This window comes from Vespula pensylvanica, chromosome 22 (genome assembly GCF_014466175.1).
Source record: "Vespula pensylvanica isolate Volc-1 chromosome 22, ASM1446617v1, whole genome shotgun sequence".
Taxonomy (NCBI): Eukaryota; Metazoa; Arthropoda; class Insecta; order Hymenoptera; family Vespidae; genus Vespula; species Vespula pensylvanica.
Genome location: NC_057706.1, coordinates 1,673,494 through 1,693,096, shown reverse-complemented (window position 1 = coordinate 1,693,096; position 19,603 = coordinate 1,673,494). Strand labels below are relative to the sequence as shown.

The following is a 19,603-nucleotide window of genomic DNA, read 5'->3' as shown; positions in this document are numbered from 1 at the left end:
TATATATATATATATATATATATATATATATATATATATATATATATTCATACATATATACGTATTTATATATAGATATGTATTTACGATTATATATCTACGTACGTATATATACATACTGATTTATTTATTTGTATATGTACTTACGTATACTCGTATTTTTTCATAGTCGGGAAAGCTTCACACCGCGGAACAATTAACTCCTTTCCGGTCTATCTTTCACAACGTGAGTTAACAATCGAGAGGCCACAACGAATCTAATTTAATTTGTCAGAGAAAGTCTCGCGACATCGAACTTGTCGTTCTCCTCTTCTCCAATTTTTCTTTTCCTTTTCCTCTCTCTCTCTCTCTCTTCCTTTTTTTATATCATTAAACCTAAACTCTTCTTTTCTTTCTTTCTCATTTCTAACCGACTGACCTATTTACTTATTTCCTTTTTTCTATCGTGAAAATTTGCTCATGGGAATTCTAAAGAGAATAACGTGTCTCATATTCTTGTATCTATGTACTTGTAAAAGTGAAAGGTGACTTTAAAATTATAAAATGGAAATGGGAATCAAAATAGAATGAAAAGAAATTTTCGATTTTGTTTGATAAAAAATTCATAAAGATTACAAACTTTCGTCCGTCATCTACTTTGAAATTTAGAATTTTCTCTATATTTCTCTCTCTCTCTCTCTCTCTCTCTCTCTCTCTTTTTCTCTTTTTTCTTTCTCTCTTTCTCGCTAAACGTTACGGACGACTTCGCGCGACCGACCTCCATTTCAAAGTCCCACTACAAACTCGACGTGTACTTACTTATTTACGCTCGACATTTTCCACGAGACCGTTAGAAAGAATATAGAGGAACTTTCCTGTCTCGAAATTTCTAATTTAAAATTGAAAAGCGTCGAAGATACATACGTATGTCTCTCGAAACATTCTCTGCCATAATTAACGTATAAGAAAATTTATTTCGTTTATTTTGTTCCTTTTCTTTCCTTTTTTCTTTTTTTTTTCTTGTTCGTAATAACTTTACGATACTCATCCTAGTATTATTATACACTAATAATTCTCCAGAATCAATGGAATTGACGTTACATTGTATTAATACTATTATCGATGTTTATGCTTATCATTAGTACTATTGTAAGAAAATTATCGTGCTCTCATTGAACAAAATGAAAGTCACCTTGATATTTTCCAAAGGTATAATATATATCAATTTGTACAAATTACATGGGATTCATCTTGAAGGCCAATTAAAAATTATATGAAGTTTTTATTTGATTTCCACGAATTTTTTTTTTTTTTTTGCTTTTTTTCTTCTATTTTTTTTTTCTTTCGTAGAGGCTAACAATCTCGAAGTTAATCGAGGTGAAAGAGTCAAGTGCGTCATTCGTATTTGTATGCGAGAATACCTATGAGAGGAATCCGTACTATTTTATCATTTTCATCACGTACGACGCTACTTTTGGCTGACCTTCGAAACAATTGATCCTATTTTTAATAGACTATTGTGTTTACTCACTAACAATATATACTTACGTATACGTCATAAATATCGTTTATAACATTTTAATATGTTTACAAAGAATATTCACGAAGTTCAATTTTTAAAGACGAGTTTCTGTTTCACGAACTGAAAGCGGAACAGAAAAGTACGCCGACTCGCTTCTTGAACGAGAATCAACGATCGATCGAGGTCGTACTATCATTTCGTTCTGTTCTCGATGAATCAAGAGAAATCAAGCGAAACCAACGGAAGAAACGTCGACTTTAATACACGTTATAATACAATCCTGAAAATATCTAGATAATCTATCTCTGAGTTAATTAAAAAAAAAAAAAAAAAAAAAAAAACAAAAGGAAAAAAAGAAATTTGCATTCCCCATTAAATTATAGAAATTTTATGCGTTACCACCCTTTTGTCATATTTCCATGTAATATTCATTAAATGCTTCCTATAATAATTATGTAAATTTCGTTAATAGTTTCAATATAAGTAGATGTATGTATGCATTGGTTCATCCGTAAAGTTTTTGCTATTTTTTCTACGTTCATAAATACATTAAAATATGACAGTTAGGTGTAATGATTTGTTAAAAACTAATTAATAAATATACTTTATTTTCAATATTTTGTTGTACGATATTGTCTCTTTTTTGTTAGATCTACGTTAATGTATGTTCCATGATAGAAACCTTAAAGTTCTATCAAAGACATTTCGAGATTTCGCTTAACAGTTCTCCGACGAAATTATTGGGACAGCGCCAAATTTTATATTATTCATGATTCGGTCGCATAAATATTACGAAAGTTCACTCGACCTTTGACAAATTTTCTGAGGATTCTCTATCTCTGAGGAAAGTTTCGAAATCTTGAAAAGTGAAAAACGATTTGTACGAATTTTCCTTACGAACAGTCGAATAAAAATATAAATTACACGGATCACGAGAGTAGACATATTTCGATGTAGATACGACGATTTGATGTTTGAAAATGTGAATTAAAAAAGAAAAAGAAAAAAGGATATATATAATATATTTATTCTTATTATTTATTATTATTTTTATTACGGTTACATCGTTAATTCTTATTAAACCATAGCATCGTGATAATTAATTTAAGGTAATGAAAAAAAAAACAAGAAAAAGAAATGAATTTGAATTTGGTTAAATGGAGATATTTACGATTCCTTAGTCGCTTCAGTTTCCCGTGTGTTAATCGCATTAAGAAAAATAAAATCGAAGGGAAGGTAGAGGATACGAAGCGTTTGTCGGTGGAAAAAGAAAAAGAAAAGAAAAAAGAAAAAAAGAAAAAAGGATTACTGTGGGTAAAAGGAGATAGAAGGTACGATCAGTGGCCTCGCCTTGGTGCAATGAGCTTCTATCGCAGGCGAAAGGATGCCCCTAAAGCAACGAATGGTTCTCAACCTATGCCATTTTCCTATATCTTAATTGTGCTAATCGGAATATTCGCCACGTTTATATTTTTCAAGTATAATTAAGATGCAACGTGATTATGAATGAATCGAAAGAAACGAGTTTGTCTTCGATTAAATCAAAAACTTAAAAAAGAAAAAGGAAAAGAAACTTCAACATCGAATTTCAATGAAAACGAATATTTGCTTGTTAAGATAAAGATCTTCGTGTCAAATAAAAAAATTTTTTTACCATATTGAAAATAAAAAAAGGAAAAAGAAAAATGGATAAAAAACATGAGAACCTTTTCATACGCAGTATGTCCATGGTAAATGAGAATTCAAAGTGAGATAGCTTTGCGTAATTAATTTTTTCTTCCCCTTTTCTTTTTTCCTCTGTTTTTTCTTTTATTTCTTCGTCTTATTCCTCTTCTTTTTTCTTGCTTTTCTTCTTTCTGTACGAGTTCGAAGTCGTTTATCTTCCTAGCTATTCAAACGAGCTTTCAAAACTACCACTTTGTTCTCTAGCAAGTAGGCGCCATTAAAACCTCCAAGAAACGCATTACATATTTTAAATTAACTTCAATGACATTATGTTAGTTAATATCAGATGCATTGAAACATATTTATCTTTATTACTTTACAGAAAAAAAACATAATTCAAAGAACGTGCGAATTGAGAGAGAGAGAGAGAGAGAGAGAGAGAGAGAGAGAGAGAAAGAGAAAGAGAGAAAGAACCTGATTAGTCTTTTTTTTTTCCTTTTTTTTTCCATTATAATTTAACCTTTGCCTTAATTGCCTTTCATCGTTGAGTAATTAAAAAAAAAAGATGGAAAACAAAATCTATCTCCTTCAAGAGATGTATCTTTAACGTAATAAAACGAGAAGATAAAACAAATAATAAAAAAAGGAAGAAATAAAAAATATTACGTCAATCCGTAAGAATTCGTAAGAATTTGCACGAGTCTTCATCTCGAAGAGAAAGAGGGAGAAAGAGAGAGAAAAAAAAATGAAAAAACAAATAAGTCGAAAGATAGTCGACGAAAGAACGTGCTGTTTTCATTCTTCGAAATAAAAAAAAAAAAGAAAAAAAAGAAAAAGAAAAAATCTTCTGATGCGACAACAATGTTAAAATTTTTTATATGATGAAAGAACGAATCGATTATGCACGAGGCGAAGTCGTTGATCAGCGCAGAAACGATATATACGAAACTTGTTAAGAAATTCTTCCGAAACGCGTGTGTTAAACGGTGCGACCTCAAAACACGAGCGCGAGTTTCGAAGGACGAAGAAGTCGTCATCCTCGAAACGTCGAGTGCTGTGTGCGTAATGATCAACCACTTCATAAATTCGTCCTTAAATAGATATAAGTCCAAACTTTTTCTAAGCACTTCGAAATAATTAATCGGAACAGAACGCCTTTCTTGCATGTGACGCGTGCGTTACGTGACGTCCGTCCGTCCTCCCGATCATTCATAAATATTCTACGTGCCAATAATCCGTGATTCATTCTACGTCGAAATGAAAAAGAAAAAGAAGAAGAAAAAGTACCAGGGTAACAACGAAAAACAAATGTAACTTTGAACATTAAATTTTCTAGGATTAATTCAATATATTGATGTATATATAATAAAATTTAATTGCAATACTTTTGTTAGGAAATATTTACTTTATATATTATTATGACATTAAAATTTAATTATAATATTTGTTTTCTATGTCACAGCGTGTTTTACATATACGATAAAAAATCAATCGCAATATCGAGAGTTATATTTGTAATATTTGTTATATTATTGTAAAATTTGTCGATAACGATCGTCATTTAATTCATTTTATTTTACTCATCGATGTAGAATGCATCATTAAAATAAACAAAAAATGCACAGTTGACCTGAAAAACAAGCAATCGTGTGCGAAGAAAACGGAGCAAGAAAAAATCGATGCGTCAGGCGAGGACACGGAACGAATCGTATCCAACACGATCGTTAAATGAGTACGTAGTTGCATCCGTGGAAATTATCGTGACAATTGATAAAAATATAATCGATAAGAAACAATAATTTTGTTTTTTTTTTTTTTTCGAAGAAAAACGAAGAAAACGAAGAAAAATAAGCACGATTAGGAAAAGAAAAGGAAAAAGAAAAAAACACTTTTATTTATCTGATCAATATTTATAATAAATTGATCGATATAAATAATTAAAAAAGTTAGATTAGCATGTAGGTTTCATTATACATACTGATCGTCTATTAAATGAAATACTTACTATTAAAAAGTATCCAAAAAAAAAAAAAAAAAAAAAAAACTTAAAATGGACTCGAGTCGAAAGTTATCACGTACGAAGGTAGATTGCAAAAGCATTTGAATGATATTCAATTTGTAAGCAAAGGTCATTTGAGTTGAACAAAAACGTCCGATGTTTCTTGCATAAATTTAACGCTTAGATGTGTGAAATTTCAATGTACCATACGTACTTACTTAAATATCCTCGAATGAAGGAATGAATAGCGTGTACATACGATATAATATTATATTTTCAAAATGAAATCTTTAAAGACGAGTTATATCGACAGGTAGATAGGTAAGTAGGTAAATAAGTAAATAAGTAAGTAAGTAAGTAGGTAGGTAAAACTAGCTAGATAGATACTTAGGTAGCTAGGTAGATATGTCAAATATGTAAACGTTTCTAACGAAGTTCTAACGTGCAATGTCACCATTAAAGTTATACGAACGTTTCATTGTGTAGGCGAGAAAATTGCATACATCCGTTTCTACACGCTTATTCTACTTCTCTCTAGCGGCGTGTTAATAGAACAAACGATGCAACCCGCGTTTATACCTAACTTTTGTACGTCGAATATAGAAAGATAGATACGATCGGTAAATTTTCTCGATAATTCTTTTAGAATACCATATATGGTATTACAACTACTGGCAATAAAATGTATTAACAAATAAGGCGAGGTCGATTCGCGTCCTTTGACTCATTGTCGTCAGATTTTACCATATATTAATACCATATATTACGTACAATACCTAACATTATCTCGCTTTATCGTCTCGTATTTACCATTAACTTTAACCCTCAACAATTAGATCTCCTTTGAAAATTATCCAGTTTAAACTTCGTACGGTCAAACTTATTACCCTTATTACATATCAGGAAAAATATCTTACAACATACTGTCATTTTCTTATCGTTCTCTTTCATTCTTCCCTTCTTTTAAATCGCGAACGTAACTACTTGTACGAGATAAAGATTTACATTCTTGTTCTTAGCTATTTCTCTTTGAAATAGAAAATGTCTCTGAGTTTCTTTAACATCTATTCGTATGTGCATGGATTAGAATGTTACATTATTTCTTTCCCCTTCCTTTATTTCCTTTCTTCTCTCTCTTTCTCTCTCAGAAAGAAATCGTTTCTTATTCGTTTCGACCTACACTCGGAGAGTCAATATTCGTTTAACGCAAACAAAAATCGTAATCCTATTTGTATATACGTATCCAGCGCAAGCTACTAGTATATCTATTTTATCTCAACTTACCGTAGATACAATCCGCGGTTTTTGAGCTTCGTTCAAAGTTGACGTAATATAAAACCAATGTTCTTATAAATATTACGTAAAAGATCCAACTAAACTGCTATCGATTTATAATTAAAGCAAATAATTCAATGACACAACGTTCGATATAATATGCATGCGTATATAATTACGAGTTGTAAGGTCAAAGGAAAATAAATAAAAAAGAAAATGAAAAAAGATTTTCTCGGGTCATCATGACCTTGAGTATTATTAAACGTACTTGTAAAATATAAATGTAAGTTATAAAACAAAAAAAAGAAGAGAGAAAGAAATGAGAATACACTTAACTAATGAATATTTAATTCGATATAATAATATCTACGCCAAAATAGCGACAGAATAGTATCATCGATGACAACGTTATTCGTCGTTAAAACTTCTCTTTCTTTCTTCACAATTATTTTACAATAACGTTAATCGATAACAATTGTCTCAAAGAATTTTCCGAGAATCTTTTGGATTTCGTTCGGAATAAACAAAAAAAAAATAAAAAATAAAAAAGAGAGAAAAAAGAAAAGAAAAAGGAAATTCTTATACCTATTATATTTATAGGATATTAACTTTCCACAGCAATACACATACACATATTTACCTATACCCATACCTATCGATAATCTTATTGGCTAACCGCATAACGCGTGTTAAGTTTAACGGTAAAGAAATACAGATCTGCAAAATCGAATCTAACTCGTTCTAACGTTCTCGTAACATAACCACGGCTCTCATTTAACTCGTTCGTATATGTATCACCAACTCAAGACCACATCGAGGCTAGAGATCGTTCTTCTCGCATGACCGACACCTGGATCGTATCTTTCTAATGCATATAAGTATCGATAGACCTTCTCGCTTGAAATGCATAAGTTAGACTTCGATCTTACATAACAAGATTCGTACCTTCGATCGTGAGGTCGAAGAGAACGAAATCTCCAAACGATTTTGTCATTGCTTCATCATCTTCCCCCTTCTCCATCTTCTCCTCGTCCACTTCTTCTTCGTCGTTATTGCAACAGCAATCACAATGAGACAAAAGCACTTTAAAGTAATAGATATCGCAATCATTCTAATGAAGAAACTAAAAATTCCTTCAACGAGCAATGGAAAATTTTTCAACGTCGTTATCTTAATAATTGTATTTTTGAATAAAAAACATTTGTAAATTCAACGACGACGAAGGCAATTATCGAATAAAGTCGATTCATAAATTAACTTATTCGTATATATTATATTAGAATTAAAATATATTAAATTTAATTATTCATACGTAAGTAAATGTAAACTTATATATTAGATTTATTATTCCTCAAAAAAATTCAGAACAAATTATTTCGTTCTTGAAAAAATATAGTAATATAAAACATTTTTTACGATCTTAAAGATTCATTAAAACCTGAGAATTGTTTATAACGAATTGTTATACGATAAATATCATTCCAGTAATCCATATAATTTAATCATAATAAATGTTTATTCGCGATACATCTCATATTTGCTAATTCAAGCATTAATTTGCAATATTTCTTCTTTTTTTATTTCTTTTTTTGCTCTTTTTTTTTTTAATTTCAAAAATTGCTTCTTCGATCGAGGATACTGTATTTAAATATACATAACACAAGGATCAATTCGACTTCCCTTTTTCTCTCTTCCATGAAAATGTCGAGTACTTTCGGCGTTCCCATTCCCAGAACCCAGGTAATCCGTTCTCACGCGTTTACGATATTATCGTTGCATTTTGACTATGCGAAAAAATCTCTCTCGTGGGACCACCGTCTTTTCTTTTCCGTAGAACCATAGAAATATACGCGTATGTTCTTTTAAGAAACCTTAACTTTCTAAAAAAAAAAAAAAAAAGAGAGAAAAAAAGAACTGTTTTTCATTTCGCCTTCCCTCTTTTTAACAATCTATACTCAAGTTCTTTTTTTTAAGATAACTATTAAGTCCTTTCTAATCTAATTTTCTTTTTTATATATGTAATAATAATAATAATAATAATAATAATAATAATAATAATAATAATAATAATAATATAACGTGAAATTTTCAAACTGTAATTAATAATAATATAATTATACCATAGCAATTTACGTTATAAGTTATTCTTGCAATAAACAGATTTTATCAAACTTTTGACTAAAGATAGTGAAAAACTCATGTTCAGTGGAATGCGATACTTAAACTGATAATAGATTGCATTCTCAGTCAAAGATTAAAAATACTCCTATAGCGTTCATACCTACATACTTCCGTTCAACGTCGGCAAATGCTTAAAAGAAACAATTAATATGCGCAACCTCTGTAGATCGCGTCACGACTTGCTTTTCACTTGTATTCTTTTCGTTTCTCGCGCATATGTATATGTTAGTATGTGTATATATATATATATATATATATATATATATATATATATGCGTACTAACAAATAAATATATATGCTTTCGTAATTGAAAGAGAATGCACGCTGGTCGGAAATCTTTTTAAACGTCCCTTTTGTATAAGACATACTGATAACGATCGACTGTAAATTTATGTATTTACATATGTACTTACTTATTCCGCAAGATCAACAACTATAGTTGGAGAAAGTATACAAGATAACGATGGGACTCGCTCGTCGGATTTTTATGTTTTCATAGTGATGTTGTTAATACGTTCTGGTTCTTACTAGAACTAGTTAAGAAGATAATTAGGTTGAAAAGTGTAATTAGAGAAATCGAGTAAATTTCTGTTATACATATATATGTATATATATATATATATATATATATATATATATATATATACAACACAAAGTGTTTCAAATTATTTCTGAAAAGTATGCATCTAATCGTTTATATATTCATTTATACATATATTTATATATACATATACATATGTATTTATGTATTAAATAGCTTGGTCAATAAGTAACGTCAGAGTTTTTTATACCGGATGAATCAAATGATTTTTTTTTTTACAAATAAAATAAATTTATCTCGATATTTTTTAAGCCGACTTTTTTTTTTCCTTTCTTTTTCGGAATATAAAACTACTGGTTTGTACAGAATTCTTTTACAATTTGAAAAAAAGAGAGAGACTCAAAAAAATAAGTCTATAAAATTTCGAAGAAAAAGTTATCAATGTTAAATCATTTAAGATACTTTTTAATTCAAACTCTCCGACGTTAAAAATTACTTATCAATTGACCAATCAATATATATCTAAGTACGTTTGTGTATGCGTAATGTAAAACAAAAAAGAGGTAACATAGTATAATAATTGTTTCCCTTGACACGATTGACTTAATATCGAATCGATATAAAAAGTCTTGGTGCATCTTTTTCATTGTCAGTGACGTTCTCCTTTTTCTCCATTACGTTGTAACATTGCAACATTAAATGAGAGGTACGTAAAATTAGTTCTTACGACATGTCACCGTACACGAAGTGTCTAAACTTTTGTAATCTTACTTTTTGAAAAATATTACGACATAGACGGTGTATACATATATATATTACTACGGGAATGTTTATCATTGTTACGAGATAGTCACTTAACTTTTACTCTGTAGCCGTGTTTTCGTTATTTAGTTCAAAACATTGTAAAGTTGTTATACGTGACCTTTGAAAAGAAATACATTCGATGATTGTGTCATATGTTTCTTCTTTCTTCTCTTCTTGGAAATAGTAAATAATATCTTTAAACGTGTAAAATTAAAACGCCATTTCCTAATTACTCGAGAAATCTAAGAAACAAAAATCTTTCTTATACGAACAAATTTCCTTCACAATTTAAATAAAATGTTCAATTAATTCGAATCATATGAAATCTCAAAATACAAATAAATATCTTTTAAGCAGAGAACAAAGTATAAGATACGAATATTTATCTTTTATTACGTCTTTCACTTTAATTACATTAGATCAAAATGAATCGCATAATTCCTTATAAATCAATTATATCTCGATCTCTTAAAATTTTCAAAAGAAACCTTCATTACGTACGCAGGTACATGTACTTTTCGTTTCGTTTAAAGTAATTAACAAGAATTTGTAACGAATTACATGAGTTATTAGATCGTACGAAAAATGCTATATATATATAGACATACATATACATAAATAAGAAACACCTACGAAGAGAAAAGAATAAACGATAAATTAACCTAACGAAAAAACATAGTAAAACTTTGTATTAAGTAATTTTTATTAAGTAGTTCAACGTAGTTCGTCTAATAATAAGTCGTTATCACGTTACTCGATCAACGGCAAATGAAATTTTCACGAATAAAACGTAAAGAACGACACTTGGCCTCCATTAAACCACGAAGGCAACGAACCCATTTTCACCGAACCCAATCTCTTGCTCGTTACGATCAGAACCGGAAATTACGTTCTCCTTTAACTCGTCAGAAGAGTCGTCGTTTACATGCACGGCCTCTCACGAAACTGTCTTCTCGTGTACGACGAACAACGCTAAGAGTCCGACCTTATTCTTGACGAATCGTTGATCAAAAATTTTAATCCAACGTTCCTCGACTTTTTATTATACGATTTTATCGAACTAAGACTCGTCGTTCTTATTTCGTCCTCCGTATTAATAGAAAATCACATTCGTGATCAAACGAAAACTCGAGTGAAAGTTAATAAAATGATTACCTTACCTTCTATAAAATAGTACCTTCTGTATACACTCTTCCAATAATTCGATGTTATCGATTGGTTAACGACGTATCTTCTATTATTTTCTTTTGTCGTCAGCACTCGAACAGCACAAATCGTTCCGTACTTTTATTTCAATGGTACACTTCCAACTACGTTCTAATACTACGATCTAGATTTCAAACGAGATTCAAACACTTCTCTTCTACGATGTTCTCACTTGAGTATCCTTATCGTTAATGACCGACTAGGAGAAGAAGAACAGGATCGAACTATTGTTTTCATATCTGTATTTATTTACATTAATTGTTCTTCTCTTAATCCCGGCTGCGTAAGGCATATTGCGTTAGAAAAAAAAAGGAAACAAAATAAACAAAGCGTACGACTCGACAGAATAAAAGTAACGAGAAGGACGAATGGAAAATTTTATTATGAGTATATATATCTATATATATTATTCTAATTCGAAAGGAATGGAAACGACGAACAAGCATTTGCTCTTTCAATCTGAAACCTGAATTAAAAGCAAATAGATAAGTAACCAGTATTTCTCTTTGAGAAGTAAGACAGACATGATAGACGACTAATAGATTAACGTTAATAGCTAACACCGTTCTACGTAATCTTGTAATAACGTTATACATATTTTATTTATATCCATTCAATTTCATTGCATATATTCAAATAATTTTTATAACATCTTTTTGTTTAATCTTTCAAATACTTATGTCATTTAAAACTCTAAAATCGAAATTGATTTGATACTATTGAATCGTGGACTTTCGTAATTTATAATTTCAATTTTGCTGTATAAATTTCAAGTGATTCCGTTCAGACTGAATTAAGCATACATATATATCTATTTATATTAATCGAAAGTCTAGAGAGAATCTAATAGAATGATTTAAATCCGTAGATTCTATATTCTAATTTCTAATGTATTTAAAAATAGTAAGCGACGATAAAATTTGAGAGAAATCTTTTAGTTTCTTTCGTCTCGTATTTTTATCGATTCGCGGTGGGAAGTCATTCGATTTTCTCCTTTTTGGTCGATAAATCGTTTGCTTCCGAGATCGTTACGATCGCGTAAAAAGATTTAACAAAAAAGAAAAGAAATTTAAAAAAAAAAGGAAAAAAGTAATAGGCGGAAAGAAATTCGGATTTTCTATGGTTTATAGTCATCTTTAAGCGGTTTGGTCGGTCGTTTGCTGTTGTTGGAATAATAAAAAATATAGGAAAGAAAGAATAAACAAACCACAACCAAATGCACATATATATATATATATATATATATATATATATATAAATGCATATATATATATATATATATATATATACCTAAGACGTTTTCCTTATTACCAGTAAATATTCCTCGTAAACTTCGAAAACCAGCATTCCCTCAAGAACGTGGGCTGGTGAACGGTGAACTCCGTTCTTTACGTAGGATACGCAATATTCTATGAGTAGAGGTATATGTTAGTATATATAGAATGAGTGAAAAAGAAAGAGAGAGAAAAAGAGAGACAGATAAAGAGAACTACGGTACGTACTACAGTATCAGCTACTTCGTAGCTTCATGGAAACCTAGCCATGTCGATTAGCCACAATTAACTCCGATGCAATTTCAAATTCACATCGACCTCGCATTATGTTTCGCGTTACGGAAGAAAAATCGTTTGTATATATGTACGTAAAAATAAACGCAAATTGATCCTTCCTCGAGCGTAACGATTGTTCGTATTTTAATTGCATGAAGATATAAAATATATTTGATATGTTTCTATGGAAGAGAGAAAGAAAAGAAAAAAAATGAAGGGGGAAGGATAAAATAATATATATCCTTGAATATCACGTAACATCTTTCCTTTTTTTCTTCCTTTTTTCATTTTCTTTTCTTTCTTTCTTTTTTTTTTTTTTGCTCTTTTTTTATTTTTTTATTCGCCGAAGGATTAAACGAAAAGTTTGTATCGAATTTCTGTTCTCGCGATAAAAGGCAGTCACCACTCGACTACCATTTACAACTTACGGTAATTACTCGTTATTATGTAAGTGTACTTCCTGCTCTCGGTAGAACTCGCGGTAGTCTATGTCGAACGCCTTTTAAGAGTCTCCCCTTCGAATATTCGATATGTGAAATCTGACGTAAGAAACTTGTATCAATTTTTATCGGACACGTTTATTAATCATAATATAACATTATGTGCAAAATGAAATAAACTTATCATCCGTTGCTGTCAATATTATTAATTAGAATCGATGAAATGATTATCGTTGTTCTTGAAATGAATTACTATAAGATTCGTTGAAAGTCCAAATTCATTGATAAAAAATATTTTAACGATAAACGAAAACGTTTGATACGAAAAATTCAAAATATCATTTGCATTAAGGAAATACGAACGGAGAAAGATATTATCAAGAAATTTATCGAGGGATGGAAAATCCTTACTGGTATTCTTGAAGTCGTTCGACGACCTACACTTTACAGTTAGAGACACACATCGTGTCTCGTACGGCGAGCAAACTTAAGAGCTAGTTGCTTTCCCGCGAGAATAAGAAACTCGAAACATTAAAAGTGTTTAGATTCGTCGAAGCTCTCTCGTGGCGAACCACGTGCTCTTTAACTTCGCGAGAAGGAATGCGAAGGCGCGAAACAATGGCGAAAGGCGTCGATCACGTTTCTTGAATTTAAAAATACTCTGTGAAACGTGCGTTTCAATCGTAAGCGAGTTGTCCGAGGATAAAAATAAATAGATACTTGAAATCTAATTAATTAATTAACGTTTAACGTGAAAAATTTGTTTCGGTCCGATGTAAACGGTGCAAACAAAAATTAAGTATATTATCGATATACCTTTTTCCTCGTTTGTATTCTACAGGGATTCTGTATATATATATGTATGTATGTATGTATGTATGTATGTATGTATGTATACGAACGACTCTCACAAAACGTAACGACGATGATTCAGAACCATGGTTACCCGGAGCATGACACGTCCATTGAATCGAATTGACCTTATAACGATGGCTACGTAGCTTTTCGACGGCGTTATTCGTTTCGAGAGCGACGACCGTTGCTCCTCAAAAGAAAGAAAGAGCTCGTCGAATGAGAAAAGGAGTTAAGTTACACGAACTTGCTCTTCCCATCGTTGGAAACTTCACCTGTTGCACCGGTATTTGAACGTATCTGCTAGTAAAGATCGAATGGATCGAATGGTTATGAATTATAATCATCCAACATATATGATGATTAATGTGATAGTTAAAAGTTCGTGCCACTTGTCAGATCTTCTTTAAGAGTTCGACCGAGGGAAAAAAGAAAGAAGCGAAAGAAAAGAAAAAAAAGAGGTTCGTAATTTTAATCGAATGATAATAATTAAATCACGATTTAAACCAATAATGATAATGATAATTAGAATAATATACGTACACCATCGTCTGAGGAATCCTCCTTGGAGCTTAGCGCAAATTCCACGATTTACTCTCATGATCTCTCTATCGGTTTCTTCCTATGTCACGTGCACTAAAGAAACACCACACGGTCGTCGCACTTTCCTCACGAAGAAGAAGAAGAAGAAGAAGAAGAAGAAAAAGTTTTTATAAGAAGAGGAAGAAAACTATCGCGTATGTTTTTATTATCGCATCAACATCATCATCATCGTCGTCGTCGTCGTCATCATCATTGTCATCTTCATCATCATCGTTATTATTGTCGTCGTCGATTGAGAATAATGTAATCGCGACGAAAATTTGTCCTTAAATCTTTTTTCGTTGTTCTTTCTTTTTTTTTTTTGTTTTTTTCTTTTTATTTCTCTCTCTCTCTTTCTTGAATAAGAACAAATACCGTCGGTAACTATGAGATATGTATATGCAATGTACGTATTTACACAAAAATATTCTCAATCTCGTCTTTAATCTCCTCTTCCCTTCTCCTCGCCGTAATCTTCTTCCTATTTCTTTTCACCGTCGTCGTCGTCCTCGTCGTCCTCGTCGTCCTCGTCGTCCTCGTCGTCCTCGTCGTCCTTGTCGCCGTCGCCGTCGTTGTCGTCGTCGTCGTCGTCGTCGTCGTCGTAGTCGTGACTCGTTGCGTTCACCGCAACAAAGATAGAAGGAGAAAGTTCAATTCCCTTTTGCCTGAATAACACAGCAACAGCACCACCACTACCAACACAACCACAACCACCACTACTACCAGCAGCAGCAGCAATAACGACGTCTCGAAAACCCGTTAAATATTTTTCAACTTGAAAGACAACTTTAGATATCTCTTCTCTCGTTCAACCTGTGGATCCAGATTTCTCCAAAATTCACGATCAATTTTATAACTTTCGAAAAGTTTATTGAAAAAAAGGTAACGAGGTAAACAGAGAGATAGATAGAAATAGGCAGAGAGAAAGGTATATATATATATATATATATATATATATATATATAATATCTGTATATGTGTGCGCGCGTGTGTGTATATATATACAGTTATAGAAAGAGATAGAAAGAGCGTAAGAAAAGGACGACGAGTTTCTCTTCTCTTTCTCGATCTCGCTCGACTGGTCACAACGCACGCGCGTACCTTATCAACGCGAACGATCGTCGCGAACGAAACGAGCGAACGTATTCGATCGTACTTGTAAAGTGTTTTACTCGATCAAAGAAACAGGTGGAGGTGGAATGAAGAGGAGGGAAAAGAAGAATAAGAAGAAGAAGAAGGAGCCACGGAGAGGGAAAGAACGTATGAGAAAGGAATAGATTGTGGTACTAAAGTGGGAGAAAGGAAAGGAGAGGGAAAAGAGGAGGACGAAAATAAAAAGGGAGGGGAGGATGGAAAAATTAAATTAAAAAGTAAGGAAAAAATGGACGATCGAAATGGAAGAATCGGTATCGTTCGTTCGCTAACAAGTCAAACGTAACACTAAAAGCGCGAACTGTGCGACATTACTGCCTGTTGACTGACTGCTGGTTTTACTCCTGCCGCTGCTGCTGCTGGTTGCTCGCGATCATACTCCCCAGAGCCCCAGAGCAGGCTCAGGTGAACGATTTATTATTACTCCCACTTTACGGCACCAACACTCCAACTCTTTTATCCCCACTCACTATATATATATATATACATATATATATATATATATATATGTATATATGTATATATATTTGTCTCTCTCTTTCTCTCTAAAGAAACTTTTTATTACTCTGCATGCACGGAAATCTTTTTCTTCTTGTTTCTCTTCTTCTTCTTCTTCGACCATGCACCCTACTGGCTGAATTTTCAAGTTCTCTTTTTATATCTCTTTTTTCTTTTCCTTTTTTTTCCTTTTTTTCATTTAATGCATCCGTCCTTCCCTGACAAAATATTTTTCTCCTTTCTATAATATCGACTTTTCTTTTAACTCTAAGATAATGTATGTTATAGATTTTTTCCTGTTTACATGACAAAACGATTAATTCCGTTTCTTATGAATTTTCTCTTTCCTTTTTCTTTGTTTTCCTAATCTCCGAACGAAACATCTCTTATGCTTAATTTTTTATGTTTCAAACTATATAAAAAGATCACACTATATAAAAAAAGAAACAAAATCATGTATTATCGGGGTCATATATTCCGCGTTGTTATCAGCGTATATAGATATAGGTACATATACATATACATATGAAGATGTGACATAAAACGCAATACGATCGATTAATCGTCCTTCCATGTGACATTGAGATCACAAAAGATAAATACAAAGTAAATAAAAACGTACATTAATTTTTTCATAATTAATCGATTTCGTTCAATATATTTTCTTTTTTCTTCTCGATTCTCAATGATTTTTTTCTTACAATAGTTCATTTTTTACGATATTTCTTAACGATAGCAAGAATGATAAAGTTAATATGATTTATATACTATTGAAAAAATTTTTATGATTTATCAACGATGATAAATATAATAAAGCTTTTATACAGTCAGCACATTTTGAATACAATCTTGTCTTGTGCGATAATTAGTATCTCGTAAGAGTTCCCAATTTGCCACGGAAAGCCAATCGCACATAGAAACGTGCCATTATTTTTTTTTCTCTTGTTTCATGACAAACAATTTAATGAAAATGACACTGCTGGAAAAGACAAAGTTCCGTAAAAAAAACTTGGAAGATTAACGAGATGCGAAAAACAAAACACAATATTAAACTTATCAATCTTACCAATTATATATATATATATATACATATATTATATATATATATACACATAAATAAATGTGATTGACGCATATATACGCGAATAATAAGTAAGCTAACATCTCTATAGAAAAATGTTCCATCGCGTGACCGATTACTGACCATTAAATAATCGTAGATTACACAGATTTCATGATTACATGAGACGGTAAAAATTCTGACACGTTGAACTATAAGCGAGAAGAACAGACGAAGATAGATAAAAACTAAGAATCTAGTTCTGCATCAAAGAATATTGTAGTCTTTTTCTTATCCATCTTCTCTCAAATAGCTCGCTCATTAATTACACGAACGATCGACAATCTAACACTTTGCCCTTACCCACGCCATGACATTTAGATTTTTTAACCTTGATCTCTTAATTATCCATTAATCACTGCAATTTTCGTAAACGCAACGCTTTTGTAAACGTCTTTGACGAGACGTCGCAAGAAAGAAACAAATAAAAAATAAAAATTAATATTCATCGTCATCCTCATTTTCTAAGTTATGATAAAATCTTGAAAATATTTTATATTTAGAATTATTCCTTATTTTTTTTTTCGTCGTCGTCGTCGTCGTCGTCGTCTCAAGTTATCGGATGACTGAAAAAAAAAATTTTAAAAAGTTAAAAAAAAAGAAGAGAAAAGCAGAAGAGAAAAATAGAAAGAAAAAAAAAGAATTCGACGAATACAACTTCGAGGAATAAAATTTTACGTAGAATAGTGCAGATCTTAATACTGGAATAACTCAGTCTCAAAGTATCACGTATTTTTCGATTGTAAATCTGACTCGATCTAAGAAAACCGCGATATCCGTCGACTTGCTCAAACAAGCTAGTTAATTTAACCGAGATTGTTCACTCGATTATTCATACTGTTCTCAGCATGGTATACATATATGTGTATCATACCGATCAATCATACTCGTCCTTTTAAATAAAGAACTCATTTATTTCGATAAATCCTAGCAACGTTTGTAATAAGAAATTACGTGATTTCAAGAATTTCCTTATTGAGACCAAAGTTCACAATATTTTTTACGACATCGTAGTTTCTAAACATACTATACTATATACTTATCGAACATTCAAGTATTATATATGTATGTACGTAAGAACGGATGAAACTTCCTATTCATGGCAAGAAATCGATAACTTATAAAGTGTCCTTTCGCTAAGAATATATAATTTTATGACAAAAACGATCGTTTATCATAGATCTTGAAATTATTGTGCATATCACGAAAGAAAAATATCCTTTAATTTGTACTCATTGATACGCCCCGCTTATTAAATAGACATAACGTACGAACATCGATGGTCTCTTCAATTGATCAATGCAAATCATTTATAAAGAAAATCGATAAACGATGTTTATATTTTCTACGTGAACATCTCAATAACGTTGATATAGTTTTAAAGATAATAAATATGAATTATATTATCTTTATACTCCTACTATAATGGTCACGTATATACTTTATTAATTAATTAATTAATTTATTTATTTATTTATTATTTCGAAATATAAATCTTTCTTACGTAAGTTTATTTGATTCAAATGAATTCAATAGATAAGAGTAAAAAGATAAAATTAAAAAACAACTTTATTAGTAGTATGTATAGTAGATAGCTTTAAAAATAATTAATATGAATTATATTATGTATATATACAATAGATATCTGCAATCTATATTATTTTACATAGCTTTCGTAACTTCCTTTCTTTTCTTCTCTTTATTTTTTGTCTATTTTTATTTTTCAAACTTTATCTAGTTAACGAAAGGACGATGTATGTATTTAACTTTGACTTATATCCGAGGAACTTCCGTGATTCACGATTCGCTTTGATCCGACAGATTCCGAACACATACATACTTCAAATTTTTTTCTCGATGAATCGTTTGACGGCTGAATGAGTCAGTCTGATTAGAATCATTCATGGCTGCACTTCGACGAATGAACGAGTATCGTATTTTAATACTGAATCTGTAATAAATGATTGATGAGAGTATCGTTCGTGAATTTTCTATTCCAATTCGCGTGAAAATTTAAGAAAATTATAATTTGAAAAATCTTTATGCCTTTGAACTCAATAAAAAGCCATCATTAAAAGACTCGTCGAGTGATCACGTAACTCAACTTATATTTATCCAGACTTACCTCGACCCTTCATTAGTCATCCCATATAATGAAATCACGTAAGTGGGCGTGAGAAATCTACTTATATTAGTTAAAACGATCTACATATACATATATGTATATTATAATATG

The 19,603-nt window shown here is 31.2% G+C and overlaps 1 protein-coding gene across 1 annotated transcript in view; it reads right to left on the bottom strand.

Moving 5' to 3' along the window:
* The window catches only part of LOC122636442 (scavenger receptor class B member 1), a 30,483-nt gene extending 14,927 nt beyond the window's left edge, over positions 1-15,556 (bottom strand). Inside the window, exon 1 of the mRNA XM_043827646.1 lies at positions 14,559-15,556. Coding sequence (XP_043683581.1) covers positions 14,559-14,616 — 58 coding nt within the window. The 5' untranslated portion in view covers positions 14,617-15,556. The remainder of the gene's footprint in view (positions 1-14,558) is intronic.
* Between the last annotated feature and the right edge of the window lie 4,047 nt (positions 15,557-19,603).